At 48.1% G+C, this 15833-nt stretch overlaps 1 protein-coding gene across 1 annotated transcript in view; it reads right to left on the reverse strand.

The window, feature by feature from the left end:
• Positions 1 to 15833, reverse strand: part of NFX1 (nuclear transcription factor, X-box binding 1) — a 235223-nt gene that overhangs the window by 75211 nt on the left and 144179 nt on the right. The window contains exon 17 of the mRNA XM_032803700.2: positions 8911 to 8984. Within this exon, the coding sequence (XP_032659591.1) occupies positions 8911 to 8984 (74 nt within the window). The remainder of the gene's footprint in view (positions 1 to 8910; positions 8985 to 15833) is intronic.

Genomic DNA, 15833 nt, shown 5'->3' on the forward strand with positions numbered 1-15833 from the left:
GAATGGAATCGATATGTGCAAGCACCCGGAGAAGCAGCCTTCTGGATCGCAGAGAGGTGAGGAGCTCGGCCTGGGGAGAGCAAGGGGATGATGGAAGACTCATACCAGAACGAGAAGCCAGGGGATTGGGAGAGACTGGGATGAGGAGCCACGGGGAAACTGGGATTCAGATGAGGACGGGGGGAGTGACCAGGGGCAGAAGGATCTCAAAGCACTCGAGCACACTTCTCTCAAAACCTGGAATTCCTAGATTCCTGAGTCTCAGCAATCCTCTCCTGTCAGCAAATAGCTGTCAAATCTACTGACAAAGTATGTCTCACCCCTCTAGTTGTTGGTCCACACAGAGGAAGACAACCTACTACTATTATCAGTTATTTTTCTAGCTCAAGAGGTAGAAGTCTGGTGTTGTGGAGCTAACACTTCTAACTTTACTGATGAACCATCTGGGAGTTAATACGGTTCTTCATAATGGAATTTACATTTCCCCTACATAATGGAATTTACATTTTTATACACGTTGGTTGTATAAAAACTTAGTAAAATTACACACAAAAAACTATGTTAAATGTCTGTTGATGTTGCAAAGTTAAGAACTCAATAGCTGGGCAAGTCACTTAAACCAGACTGTCTACAGGTGGCCAATTGTGTGCTCATGTTCTGGTGCTCCACTTAATATCCTAGGACCTGTTTAGCAGAAGTGCTGAGAGGGCTCATAGCTGAAAAATTAAGTCAATGAGAACTGTGCTGTGAACAAAAAGTGCTGTAAATGTTAAGTTCTTAAAAATCAGGCCACAAGAATTTTAGACAGCCTGACAATAGAATATTTTTCATAGCATATGACGGGTTCTCTGAATATAACAAATAGACAAAAGAATGGTCCTCTCTCCTGAAGGAAAGGAAAACACAGCAAGACAAAAGTGGCCTGTGTCTCAGGTAGTCTTTCTGGATCCATCTCTTTGGACTTGGTCTATCAGTGAGCCTGTTGTCTTGTACAGGGGTCTACCTCTAGCCCCTCCTCTTGGGGCATCTTGCTTTGTAGCTAGTCTGTGTAGCTTTGGGAGAGGTAAGGCCTGTCTCCCTCTTGGCTGACCTGTCTATGTTGTCAGCAGCATCTGAGGTGGAGCAGCCCTCCTATTCACTGCCTCTTCCTGTGGCAGATTTCTGTTTTTAAGCTTCCCCCCTTTCCAGGCAGAACAAGCCTTACAGGTGTGTCTCATTAATGCTGAACAGGCCCAGAACAGCTCGTTAGTCTCCTCTCTATTAAAGCGAGGGCATGTCCCTTCATACTCTGTCAGGATGCTAAAAAATGTCTTTCCAATTTATATAAATTGTTCTATAAATCTCTTTGGACCAATAAATTTTCTTTAATATTCTTTCCAGATGAGAAGAATGCATTATTATTACGTCTCCTTATCTGTTAAAGGCATGTGTGGAATATTATCAAAGTATTCCTTCATCAGTTTCATAGAGTAGGAGTCACTCAGTAACAAACCATTAGATAGTCAAATAGTTGCAGTATCTTGTCATAGAATATTAGGGTTGGAAGAGACCTCAGGAGGTCATCTAGTCCTATCCCCTGCTCAAAGCAGGACCAACACCAACTAAATCACCCCAGCCAAGGCTTTGTCAAGCCGGGCCTTAAAAACCTCTAAGGATGGAGATTCCACCACCTCCCTAGGTAACCTTTCCAGTGCTTCACCACCCACCCAGTGAAACAGTGTTTCCTAATATCCAACTTAGATCTGCCCTACTACAACTTGAGACCATTGCTTCTTGTTCTGTCATCTGCCACCACTGAGAGAAAAACAGTTACTTGCCTTTTTGTAACTGTTGTTCTTCGAGATGTGTTGTTCATGTCCATTCCAAGCAGGTGTGTGCATGCTGTGTGCACGCCAGCCAGAAGGTTTTTCCTTAGCAGCGTCTGTAGGGTCGGCCTTGGCGCCCCCTGGAGTGGTGCCCCCATGGCACCTTATATAGGGGTCCGCCGACTCTCTACCCCCTCAGTTCCTTCTTGCCGGCACTCCGACAGAGGGGTAGGAGGGTGGGTAATGGAATGGACATGAACACCACATCTCAAAGAACAACAGTTACAAAAAGGCAAGTAACTGTTTTTTCTTCGAGTGACTGTTCATGTCCATTCCAAACAGGTGACTCACAAGCATGAGTTTAGGCGCTGGGGTTGGAGTTCACCGTGGATTGGAGCACTGCATGGCCAAAGGCTGCATCGTCTCTGGGCTGGTGCGTGATGGCATAGGTGTTACGTAAATATGTGGACTGAGGACCACGTGGCCGCTCTGCATATTTCCTGTGTTGGGACCTGAGCCAGGAAGGCCACGGAGGAGGCCTGTGCCCTTGTGGAGTGGGTCGTGAAAGGTGGGCAGGCACCTTAACCTGACAGTAGCATTCACAGATGCAGGCCGTGATCCATGAGGAGATACGCTGTGATGAGATGGGGAGTCCCTTCATCCTGTCGGCCACAGCAACAGCGAGTTGGGTTGACTTCCTGAATGGTTTGGTTCTTTCAATATAGAATGCCAGAGCCCTGCTAACGTCCAGGGAATGCAGCCTACGCTCCGTGCCAGAGGAGTGTGGCTTAGGATAGAACACAGGGAGAAAAATGTCTTGACCCATGTGGAACTGGGAGACCCTTCGGAAGGAACGCCGGCTGTGGCCTAAGTTGGACTTTGTTCTTGTGGAAGACAGTGTATGGAGGCTCGGACGTCAGTGCTCTCAGTTCTGAAACCCTCCTGGCCGAGATAATAGTCACTAGGAATGTGACCTTATATGAGAGATATAACAGAGAGCACGGAGCCAGGGGCTCGAAGGTGGGCCATGTGAGGGCGGAAAGGACCAAATTGAGGTCCCAAGCTGGGGCCGGTTGTCGAGTATGCGAGAACAGTCTGTCTGAGCCCTTGAGGAAGCGACAAACCAATGGGTTCGTGAAAACTGAACCACCGTCCGCTCCTGGGTGGAATGCTGAGATGGCCGCCAAGTGGACCCGAACCAAAGAGATGGAAAGTCCTAACTGTCTCAAATGCAATAGGTAATCCAGTATGAGAGGGATCGAGGTGAGCAATGGAGCCTGACCCTGCTGTTCAGCCCAGATGGGGAAGAGTTTTCTTCTGCCAAGTAGGACTTTCTTGACCGGCTGAAAGCATTGCATCTCCAAGGGGTTTAGCCATGGAGCATCCAGCCTGTGAGGTGGAATGACTCCAGGTTTGGGTGGCGGAGATGGCCCCGATCCTGTGTGATCAAGTCTGGGAGCAGGGACAACGAGAGGCGCCTGTGTGACATGTGCAGCAGTGACGTGCATCAGTGTTGATGTGGTCATGTTGGCTCTATCAGGATGACACGAGCGTGATCCCTGCGGATCTTGAGTACCACCATGTGAATGATGGGAATCGAGGGGAAGGCGTAGAGCAGGCCGCTTACCCACAAGATGAGGAAGGTGTCCATCAGAGACCCTGGACTACGCCCCATGAGGGAGCAGAAGCATCGATACTTTCTGTTGCCCCTCAAGGCAAACAGGTCTATCTGGGGATAGCCCCAGAGACGGAAGATTGAGCGTGCTACATCTCGGCGAAGGGACCACTCGTGACCATGGAATGAGCGGCTGAGGGTGTCCACCAGTCCGTTTTGCACCCCTGGGAGGTAGGATGCCATCAGGTGAACTGTGTTCTGTACGCAGAAATCCCGTAACGCGAGGGCTTCCCGGTACAGGGGAGAGGAGCGTGCACTCCCATCTGTTGATATAGAACATTGCCAAGGTATTGTCCGTGAGGACTGCAACATACCTGCCCACCAGGTGAGATCTGAAGGTCAGGCAGGCTAGACGCACCGCCCATAGCTCCCTGACGTTGATGTGCTGGGAGAGGTCCACTGGGGACCAAAGGCCTTGAGTCCTAAGGTTCCCCAGATGTGCCCCCTGCCCCAAATCCAATGCATCTGTTACCAAGGATAGGGATGGCTGAGGGCTGATAAAGGGTACTCCCACGCAGACCTCCCGCAGGTCGAGCCACTACTGGAGGGAATCTAGCACCGTTCTGGGAAGTGTAACCACCGAGTCCAGCGCGTTCCTGGCTGGGTCACTAACCAGGACTGGAGAGGGCACAGCCTGAGCCTAGCATGGTTCACCACATAGGTGCACACAGCCATATAACCCATCAACTTGAGGCAGTTTCTTGCTATGGTGATTGGACAACGCTGGAGACCAAGAATGATGTTGGACATGGCCCAGAACCTGGCCTCCGCTAGGTACGCTCTTGCTTGCATCAAGTCCAGAACTGCCCCTATAAATTCTATCCTCTGGATGGGAGACAGGGTGGACTTAGCCTCGTTCAGCAGGAGGCTAAGCTCGAGGAAGACCACCTGAGCCTCCACCTGTGCCTTGGCATGACCCTTGATGAGCCAATCGTCCAGATATGGGAACACCTGAATCCCGTGCTTGCGCAGGTAGGCTGCCACGACTGCCATGCATTTTGTGAAGACTCTCGGAGCCGTTGACAGGCTGAAAGGCAGGACCATGAATTGGAGTTGGGCATTGCCCACGATGAATCTGAGGTAATGCCTATGCTGGGGAACTATTGCGATATGAAAATACGCGTCCTTCAAGTTGAGGGCGGCATACCAGTCCCCTGCATCCATGGAGGGAATGATGGAGGACAGGGAGACCATACAGAACTCGAGCTTCTTTACAAACTTATTCAGACGCCGCAAGTCCAGAATGGGTCTGAGGCCCCCTTTTGCCTTGGGTGTTAGGAAATATCGGGAGTAGAAACCTCTGCCCCTGACTTCCTGCGGAACTTCCTCCACTGCCCCTACTACAAGGAGGAACTGAACTTCCTGAATTAGAAGTTGCTCATGAGAGGGGTCCTTGAAGAGGGACGGGGAGGGGGGCTGATGGGGTGGGAGGGAGGAGAACTGGATAGAATATTCCCTCTCTACCATGTGTAGCACCCAACTGTCCGATGTGATTCGGGACCAGGTGCAATATAAGCGGGACAGACGTGACGAAAAGGTAGGGTTGGTAGGCTCCAGAGTCCTGACTGGTAGGTCATCCCCAACTGCACCATCAAATTTGGGGTCTAGGCCTTGACGGGGGCTGCTGCTGGCCAGAGGGCTGCTGTTGCCTCCTTCTGCAGTTTTTGCTCCTCCTCTGCGAGCAGTCTATGTGGTTTTGGGACTGGTAAGGTTGTGGGGCCGGCTGCGCCTGAATTGCCTGCGTTGGGTGGCTGGAGTGTGTAAGCCCAGCAAGTGTAGGTTAGCCCTTGAGTCCTTTAGGCTATGGAGCCTCTTGTCCATCTTTCTGGAGAAGAGCATGGGTCCCTCAAAAGGGAGGTCCTGGATGGTCTGCTGAACCTCATGTGGAAGGTCTGAGACCTGAAGCCAGGCTCCCCGTCACATAACCAGCCCAGTTGCCAGTGTGCGGGAGGCTGCGTCCGCCGCATCTAGGGCTGCTTGGAGGGATGCCCGGGAAATTAACTTCCTCTCCTCCACCATAGCCGAAAACTCTGTTTGCGATTCCTGGGGAAGGAGTTCAGTGAACTTGGACAATGCTGAGCATGTGTTGTGTCCATACTGGCTCACTATAGCCTGTTGGTTGGCTATAGTGATTGCAGACCCCCTGGGTACACCTTTCTGCCAAATAGATCCAACTTTTTGGCCTTCCTGTTTTTCGGTATAGACCCTTGGAACCCCTGATGCTCCCTTTGGTTGGCTACATCCACCACCAGAGAGTCCGGGGGAGGGTGGGGATACAGGTGCACATGGCCCTTGGAGGGCACACAGTTGCGCCTCTCTGTCTCTTTGGCCATGGAGGCCAATGAAGCTGGCGTCTGCACAAGGTGTAGGACGTATCAGCTATTATTTTTATCAACGGTAGGGCAACCCTAGATGGGCCCGAGGGGGCCAGGATGTCCACTACCAGATCCACATTACCTTGATCTCCTCCGCTTGAATTGCCAGGCTCTGAGCTGCATGCTTAAGGAGCTGCTGAAGCACTCGATTGTCCTCTAAGCCCGGTGCCGCTGAAATTCCCGCAACCGACTCATCCAGAGAGGAATAGGAGAAGATCACCTGCAAAGGGCCTTCCTCTGTACCCTCAGTCTCTGCAGGGGCCTGTGGCACATGGTACTTCGCTTGCGTGGCTGCGAGATGCAGCACTGTGGCCGGTACCAGGGTCGACACCGAACGATGAGGCGCCCTGTGCAGGGCCTGCGGTGTCGGGACCATGGTTCCAGCCGGTGCCGGTGTCTGGCTAGGGGGTACCGGGCTTTGAAGTGGCACACCCCTGTCTGACGGCGGTGCCGGTGGTTGAGGCATTTGCCTCACCAGGGCCACCAACTTCGAGACCGACGCGGGCCGTGCACCTGCCCCATTGTCTGACGGTAGGTCCATGGAGTCTAGAATGGCCACAGAGGGCTGTTGCCACTGCCGCGATTGTTGCCACTGCTGCTGCCACTGTACCGGGTAAGGTTGTTGGCTCGCCTGCGAAGCCGACTTCCTGCTCCTCGATCTACTGGATTGGTAGGATTCCGCCTCCGAGTCCAAGGTCTCTGAATAGGAGGATTGAGGGGGAGCAGTACCCACTGCCGCAGGAGGGCGGTGCCGTGGGATGCTCTCTCTGCACCAGTGACGCAGGGCGGGGACCGCGTCAACATCATGGCTGGCTTGCCCCTTGATTGGGCCGGGTGGTCGGGCCATGTTCTGCAGCTCCTTCCACCGGTGCGGGAAGGCCAGCACCAGCGGGCTTAAGTCAGAGGTTGCCTTGAACACCTAGAGCGTCGATGGAAGACACACATCCCACAGTCCGGGGATCTCGACTGGTCCGGACTTGACCGCACCCCCAGTGGGGCAGGAGTCGACAGAACCGTAGAAAGATGCGGTTGTGGCACAGCTTGTCCCATTGCACTCATGGATGCCGCCGACCTTTTAAGACCCTGGTGGGGTGATTGGTCCCTCACCGGGCTCTTTTTCTTTGCAGGCACTGGAAATGGTGATCAGTGCTGCACGGAGGCAGATTTTCTATGTCCCAATTCTCCCCGGTGCCAGAACTTAGAAGTCTTAGACTGGGCCTCCTGACTTATTAGCGGTGCTAGGGGTGCTGCACACAAAGGAAGAAGTGCTGTGCATCGGGTCAGGGCAGCTCGGGGTCTGAGTGTGGACGTAAGGCTGCCTCCATCAGGAGCACTTTGAGTCTCTGCTCTCTGTCGTTAAGAGTCCTGGGACGGAATCCCCTGGAGATAACTGCACTGATCTCTTTGGTGGCTCTTTCCAAGGCACCTTAAGCAGGAAGAGTGCGGGTCACTCTTCAGCATAAACTTCCTGCAGTACTTGTGGAGTTTAAACCCTGGGGACCCCAAACTATCTAACACTAACTCTAAACTATATACACTTAAACGAGACACTGCTATGCTTGCTGTAAGAGCGAGCAAAAGTTCCAGCTAGCTGTCACCGGCGGTAAGAAGGAACTGAGGGGGTGTAGGGTTGGCGGGCCCCTACACAGGGTGCCATGGAGACACCATTCCAGGGGGCGCCAAGGCCAACCCTATGGACACTGCTAAGGGAAAATCTTCCGGCTAGTGTGCACGCGGCGCGCACACATCTGCTTGGAATAGACATGAACAATCACTCAAAGTACAGCCTAGCTCCATCCTTCATGAAAGCCCCCTTCAGATAGTTGAAAGCTATCAAATCCCCCCTCATTCTTCTCTTCTGCAGACTAAATAACCCCAGTTCTCTCAGCTTCTCCTCGTTGCTCCTAATAATCAGTTAATGTCAAAGTGATGCATGCTATGATGTCACAGTTCTGGCTTTGGTATGGGTTATTTTGTCTGATAAAGTATTGGTGACAAAGGCAACAGTTGCTGATAGTTTTTGCAATGTGAAAAAGGAATGTGTAATCTATTCCTTGTATATTATATTCTCTCCAACTACATTCCAATGCCACCATTAAAAATGTGTGGGAGATGATCCTTCAAGGAAGCAACTGCAATCACTAGCACAGATGACCCTGGCATATGTGACACAATTCTGGACAGTGATCCATTATAAAGAACTGGGGCCCTGATTCAACACATAATCTTTAACATATAAGTAGTTTCACTGAAGTTAAATGGGACTAAACCATGTTCGGCACACACTTGCACCATTCTGGTGGTCTGTGTGACACCTACTGTATTATGAAGTACAGGGAAGGGCCCTGCAGCCTGTTCCAACAGCTTGATAACTGACCTACATGATGACTGGGAACTATATGCTCCTCTTTCTGAAGACTGCACAGGCATCCAGCTTTTCCATACACTTTAGGGATCTCTTGCCCATGCATTTCAGGTATTTTGTACTCTGAGACCTGGCAGTGAGGGAAGAAGCCACACAGACAGCATTTGCACCCCTTTACTTTTCAGGTCTTTGTCATGGTCTTGAAAGGAAGAGACAAAAGTCCTGCCAAGCAGTAACTGTATTTTAGGATTTAAAAAGTCCCCAATCTCCTCCTGGTGTTTCCAATATAATCCAAATGTAAATAAACAGAATGAAGAAATTTGTAAGTAGTTTAGAGCCATTGTTATAGTCTGCATCTAAATAGCTCTGGATGGCTAGAACTCTGTAGCATTCCAGGGACGGGAGATCCTAGCCCTGATATGCAACCAAAGTTCTGCTCTACCTCCAATCAGCAATGAGAGAAGGAATATCTTTCAGTGCATACTGGTGAGCAAATAAGTTCAGAAGAATAGGGAGGGGAAAAAAGAACTATAGGGTAGCTCATTTAATTTGGGAAAAGTGTATATAACAGGGCAGGTGAACCCAAAATAGGTTACCATATAAAAGTAAAATGCAGAAACCTTAACTTTGAGAAACTGTAGAAGAAAGAAAGTCGACAAAAGGACAAGGAATAAAATAACCAGTACAAACCTTTGGTATGTACTAGATGCTTCTGAGCAAATCATACTCTCCTTTCTTCTTCCACATTCACACTGAAGATCAACCTGTTATGCCATGAAAGCAGTAAATCATTTTTTTCCTCTTTATTTGTAACAAATATATCAGAAACCTAGTCTTCCAAAACATTATACTGACTAAAAAATACACTGATCTTGAAAAATCATTTGTTTTTTTTACTAAAAATTCAATTGATTTTTGTATATAGTTTCTACGGTAGACATGAGCTAAAGAAAGAAAAGAAAGATTACTTACCTTCTGTAACTGGAGTTTTTCTTCAAGATGTTTGGTCCTTATGTGTATTTCACCGTGGGTACACATGTGCTCCATGTGACCAAGACTGAAAATTCTTGCTAGTAGCATATGTTGGTCTGTGCCTGCGCTCTTGCTTGCCTCATGCTCTGACCCGAGGGCATAAGAGGTGGTACAGACCAACTGCCTCTCCACTTCCTTCTCTACCACATATAGCCTTGAAGAAGAGGGGAAGGAAGATAGGTAGTGGAATACAGAGAGGGAACACATATCACAAAGAACTCTGGTTATAGACGATAGATAACCATTCCTCCTTCTTTGAATGCTATGAGTATTTCCCTGTCGGTGACTGACTAATTGTATTCAAGAAGAAGGAGTGTGTGAGATGGTATTGTGGTATTGAGGATTGAAGGACCATGGTCCCAAAGGATGCATCAGCTGAAGAGGTGTGCACCAGGGTGCAGACTCCTTTGATGGTATGAACAGAATACCACGTGGCTGCTTTACATAAGTCAACAATGAAGCTACTGAAGCAGCATTTGCTCTGGTGGAGATGGCCCTCACTCTGTGCAGCAGAGGAGTTTTCAACAACTGGTAACAGAGCAAGGTAAACCTCAATAGCCACTTCATCTTTACAATGAGATTGCTTGCCTTCTCATGTGTTCTGCAATGCTAACAAAGAGCCTGGGTGACCTCCAAAAGGATTTTGTTCTTTGAAGATAGAATACCAATGCCTGAGACACATCCAGGGAATGGAGTCTCTGTTCTGTATTGGTGGTATGAGGCTTAGGGTAAGTGTATGGACTGATGCATGTAAAAATTGGAGACTACTCTGGGGACAAATTTATGGAAACCTTATCTTTATGGAATATGGTCTAAGGTGGATTGGCTATTAGGGCCCCCAATTCGTTTACCTTTCTAGCTGAAGTGATGGCCACCAGAAAGGTTTGAGTAAATCTTTAAAAAAGCAACCAGTAACTGGATGCATGAAGATCAAACAGTGGTTGATAAGAGGATGGCAGGCACTGATCACCGTCAAATAAATCCACAGAAAGCTAATGGAAAGCTGGAGGATTTCAAGGTTGGTAGACAGTCCAAAATAGTAGGAATATTAATTTCCCCTCAGACATACGGTGGTGTAGGACCCAACCATAGAATCTTTTCCACTTAGTGAAGGAACACTTGCTGGTGGACTCTTTCCAGCAGTTGCTAAGAATGACTAACAGCTGCCAAACATTTCTACTCTAGGTTTGATGCCTAACCAAATACTGCACTGTGACGTGAAGCCAGTCCTGGATTTGGATGTCTGAGTCTGCTCTTGTCCTGTATCAGGATATCTTGGAAGGGTTGAATGCTGACTGGCGGATGGGATGACAGCCGAAGAATGGGAAACTAAAATTGTCTTGGCCACCTGGTAGTGATGAGGATGACTGCCACATCCTCTCAGATCTTCCTGAGAATTTGAAGTAGGAGTGGGATGGGGGGAAATGCGTATAGCAGACTGCCTGACCATGGGATTAGAAGGGCATCATCTTTGGAATTCTGTTCCTCTGCCCCCTTGCGCAGCGCTTTGTTTTTTGTCCTGCAACACAAATAGGTCTAGAAATGGGGATCCCCGTTGTTGGAATATGTCTCCTACCACTGAGTCATGAATCTCCCAATTGCATTCTGTCGAAAAGTGACAGCTAAGGCTTTCTATCAGAGTACTGTGTAATACAAAGAAGTGTACTGCTGATAGCATAATTTGATGATGAATACACCAATTATTGGTGGACCATCTCTATACAAAGGGATGTAGATCTTGCTTCCCCCACCCTTTGCTTGTTCATATAGAATACAGTTATGTTGCCCAACATTACCTGAACATGTTGGGAGTGGATAAATGGTAAGAACCACATGCAGGCCTCCTGAACTGCTTTTAGTTCCAGAAGACTTATATCAGAGGGGTAGCTGTGCTAGCCCTGGTCTACACTGGGGGCGTAGGGGGGAAAAGATTGATCTAAGTTATGCAACTTCAGCTACATAGCTGAAGTTGACTTACTTAGATCGACTTACCATGGTGAGTCAACTGCTGCAGCTCCCCCATCGACTTTGCCTGCACCTCTTGCGGAATGGGAGAGGGCTCGGGGGGTCCACTTATTGCGTTTAGACTAGACATGATAAATCGATCCCTGCTGGATCGCTCGCTGGCCACCAATCCAGTGGGGAGTGTAGATGTACCCTTAGTCTCTATCCACAAAAACAAGGAGTCCGGTGACACATTAAAGATTAAACAGATTTATATACATCCTCGACTCAGGACGGGTCAATGTTCCTTGTACTGTGTGTTTGTTCAGATGAGTACCCCAGCCTTTGAAATAGGCATCTGCCACCAGTGTCTTCTGAGGAGTAGAGAGTGAGGGAACTCCTATACACAGCTGTTCTTTGTCCTGCCACCAAGCTACAGAGTCGTGTACACTGTGAGGGATCATAACAAAACTTGTCCAGGCAGTGCTTATTTGACACGTAAACTATCTGAAGCCAGGCTTGTAGGCTGCAGAGTTGTAATCTTACAAATGGGGTCCTAAGTGCAAGATGCCATGTGAACCAGGAGGATGAGGCATGTCTGAACCGATGTCAGTGGATTCTTTCTGAGCTGATCAATCAGAATGTTCACTAACCTGTCCACGGGGAGATAAATTCTGGCTCTGCGTGAGTCTAGAGTTCCTCTGATGAAATCTATGGTCTGTGTTGGAGTTAACATGGACTTTTCTACATTTATGCAGATTCTTAGAGATGTTCAGAGAGTGAGTAAGGATGAGGTTGATGAGGGTGCCTTCCGACAAGACTTTCCCATAAGAAAGATATGGATATGGGCTATTGAGTTCTACTACTACTGAACATGGATATGGACAGAAGTGTGCTGCTACTTCTGGAAGCACTTTTATGAATACTCAGGGTGTTGCTGCTAATTCAAAGGGAAGCACCCTGTATTGAGAGTGGTTCGTACCTACTATTCAGGAACCTCCTGTGGGACAGAAAGATATCTATGCGGAAATAGGCACCTTGATGTCAAGAGTTGTGAATCATATTTTTCTGTTCAGACAGGATTATTGATGTCAGAGTGACCATTCTGAATCTTAATTTTCAGACAAAGAAACTGAGGTGATGGAGGTCTAACATGGGTCTCCATCCTCCTATTTTCTTGGGGATCATTAAATATTTGGAATAAAAACTGTTTCCCTGGTGCTGAGCTGGCACCTGCTGTATGGACCCTTGATGAAGTAAAGAGTGTACTTCCTGTAAGAGTGCGCCTTCATGAGAGTGGTCCCTGAAAAGGGCAAGGAAGGGGATTTTGGAGGGGGAGGGGAAAGGAACCATTATGCAATCAAAGCAGATAATATAGAAGACCCTTCCATCTGCTATGATTGGTATATATGGAAAAACTGGACCAGCTAGCCACCAAATTGAATTTCAGGGGTGGGAGAACATGGCCTCTGGGTGAGTTGGCTGCTCTTGGAGGTCCTGTCAAAAGTATTTCTTGCCTGATAGTTGAGGATGGAAAGAGTATGGAAGGAGCAGCATCTGCTTGGGTCTTCGCACACTCTGCCTCTTTTGTGGCAATTTGTACTCTTTCCAGTGTAGAAGGGCTGAGCTGGTGGTCTAGGTTTGTAGGATTATTTGCTATATTTCTTTCTAAGAACTGGTCTATATAAACCCAGGGAGCAGAGGGTCACCTTCAAGTCTTTTAATGTAATGACTCATCAGTCTTTTGGCTGAATACACTGTCTCCTTCAACTGTAAGTACTCCACAGTGACCAGGACTTGTCTGGGGAATCCTGAGGCATGAAGCCAGTTTTTCCCTCACACCATAATGTTGGTACCATTGATCTAGAAGCTGTATCAGTCATATCTGCCTACCGCTGCCAGGAGGGATGATAGAGCCATCAATCTACCTTATTCAATAAAGGGCCTGGAATTCCCTCCCCAAGGAAGGCAGAGCACTTGTCTCTAAACTCCTAAAACCCGGAATAATCGGCAAAATGATACTTTTCCAGAAGCACTTGGATACTGGGCTTTGTGGAACTGCAAGCTTGTTGATATAAATTCCCTCCTTTCCAGAAGGTCCAGACATTTCACCTCCTTTTCTGAAGGGCAGATCTGCTTTACTGTTGTCTACTCCTTTGTGTGGCAGCTTGCACCACAAAAAGTTCGAGGCATGATGGAGTAAGGAAAAACAAACAACTCTGCTCCCTTAGATGGGACAAATATCTTTTCTCTGACCTCTTACATGTAGGTGCATGTATAGTTGGAGTATGCCTCACCACCTTGGCTGTCTCTAGGATAGACTTGTTCACTGGGTGCACCATCTTACTCCATCCAACACTTTGGAGAATATCCAGCAGTTTGGGGGATAACTCCTGGACCTCCTCTGAGGGAATCATCTCAGCCACCCTTAATAGACTCCTGGAACTGTCTGTGGTCATCTGATGGAGACGACAGTGACACAGCAACCACTTTGTTGGGGAGAACGATGATATACTCGATGGGATGGGTGGTATCACAAGATCCAATTCTTCTCCCCCTTCTTCCATGGGTTCCAGAAGGAGCTCAGGATGGTATCTTGTGAAAGGGGGGATGATGTGATTCTCTGTGTGACTGCACTCGCTCTGGATAATGGGTATATGGGTTCCATGGTCTCCACTATGGACAGTGATATGGGCCCATCATGGGTTGTCAACATCTCCCTGTTGAGAACCAGTGCTGAAATGATGGGAGAATGTGGACTGGACTAGATAGTGATATCCTTGGTATCTTCTCTCCAGATGGAGGATGATGGTATTTGTCTCCTCATACTTGAGCTCGTGTAGGAAGTCTTTTGGAAGTCTTAGATTCCAAATACAAATATGACAGTACCATCAGTGCATGTGGCTCTCAGACTTATTTGGTAGTGGAGGTCGAGACTCATGGCATTTCTCTTTGCTCAGCACTGATGGCAAAGTGGTAGTGGTTGGAGAAGTGTTAGTCTTCTGAGCCTCAGAATAAGTACTGTGGGTCTTTGGAACCAAAGAGTGTGATGATTCAAATGACAATTGGGGAGCAGACTTAGAAGAGTTTTCTCTCGAGCACAGAGATTGCTTCTCTTGAGTGGAGGAGTCCTTAACTGTATTCCTATTCACCCAGGTATCAAAAATGATGGTAACTGGGGACATGCATCTCAATACCTTTGACCAATATATGGGAGGGCTGCCTGGCCTGCATCAGACTGAGGTTTCATTGCCTGCTCCATAAAATGTATTCTGAGCCTAAAGTCCTGCACCTGGCAGGTCCAGTTAGGAAAGGAGCAGCAGATACTGCACCGGGTAGAGAGAGATGTACTTCTCCCATGCAGCACAGACACCTCTGATGACTGTTACTGAGTGGGAAGGCTCATGGGCAGGAGAGACAGTTTTTGAATCCCAGTACTCCCAACATAGCTCAGTCTTCATGCTGGGAATATGGTGGAGACAGGGCTGGGGAAAAGCCTCAAAAAGGGAAAAAAGCCTCCCCAGTCCCTAGCTAATTATACTAATATAATATACTAAGAAAAAATATTTTAAAACTATTTACAAATAAAGTTGAAGGAAGAACATTGAGGACACTAGAGTGTTCCATCTCAGACCACGGAGCTGTAAGAAGGCGGTGGTTGGCTGCATTGTCTCTTACAACCCACAGTACAAGAAGGATGCGGAAAAATAGGAGAGTCCAGAGGAGGGCAATAAAAATGATTAGGGGGCTGGAGCACATGACTTATGAGGAGAGAGTGAGGGAACTGATTATTTAGTTTCTGCGGAAGAAGAACGATGGGGGATTGTTAGCTGCTTTCAACTAGCCTGAAAGGGGGTTCCAAAGAGGATGGATCTGCTGTCTCAGGCCAGATGACAGAACAAGAGTAGGTTTTTCACCGTCTGCAGTGGGGAGGGTTTGGGCTCTGGTTTAGGGAAAAACTTTTTCACCAGGGGATGGTGAAGCACGGGTTACTAGGGAGGTGGTGATTCCTCCTTAGAAGTTTTTGAGCAGGCTGACAGAGCCCTGGTGGGATTGTTTATGATTGGGATGGTTCTGCTCTTGACAAGGGGATTGGACTGATGACCTCCTCGGCATCCTCTGCCAACCTTGATATTCTAATGATTCTAACTGAGTTCAAGCTCAGAAACAAGAGTGCGCTACAGACCAATGGACTAGTAGCAGATCTTTCTAATCTCAGGCTCATCAAAACATGTATCACGGTGCAACTACACGCATAAGGAATAGCCTCCAAGAACCACCATTTTCATGGGCAGTCTGGGGTTATTTTGTTCCACTTACTATAGGGAATATACATATTTAGTTTTCCCGCTTCTGGCAAAGTGGTGTTGCTGTGTGTTGTGTGTGTGTGTGTGTGTGTGTGTGTGTGTGTGAGTGAGAGAGAGAGAGAGAGAGGGGATCTATTCTATGTGGTTGCCCCCAGCAGGCTGCTCTATGTTATGTCATTAGTTTAAGTTCACTATGATTTTGTATCAATTGAGGACAAATTCAACTCTCCTCTGCCGCATCTCCTTACTCATCCCAAACCCCCACAAGCAATAGAGAGCTAGCTTATGCAGGAGCAAAAAGTGAATGGATTACATTTGAGGATCTGGGAC

Source organism: Chelonoidis abingdonii, chromosome 2 (genome assembly GCF_003597395.2).
Source record: "Chelonoidis abingdonii isolate Lonesome George chromosome 2, CheloAbing_2.0, whole genome shotgun sequence".
Taxonomy (NCBI): Eukaryota; Metazoa; Chordata; order Testudines; family Testudinidae; genus Chelonoidis; species Chelonoidis abingdonii.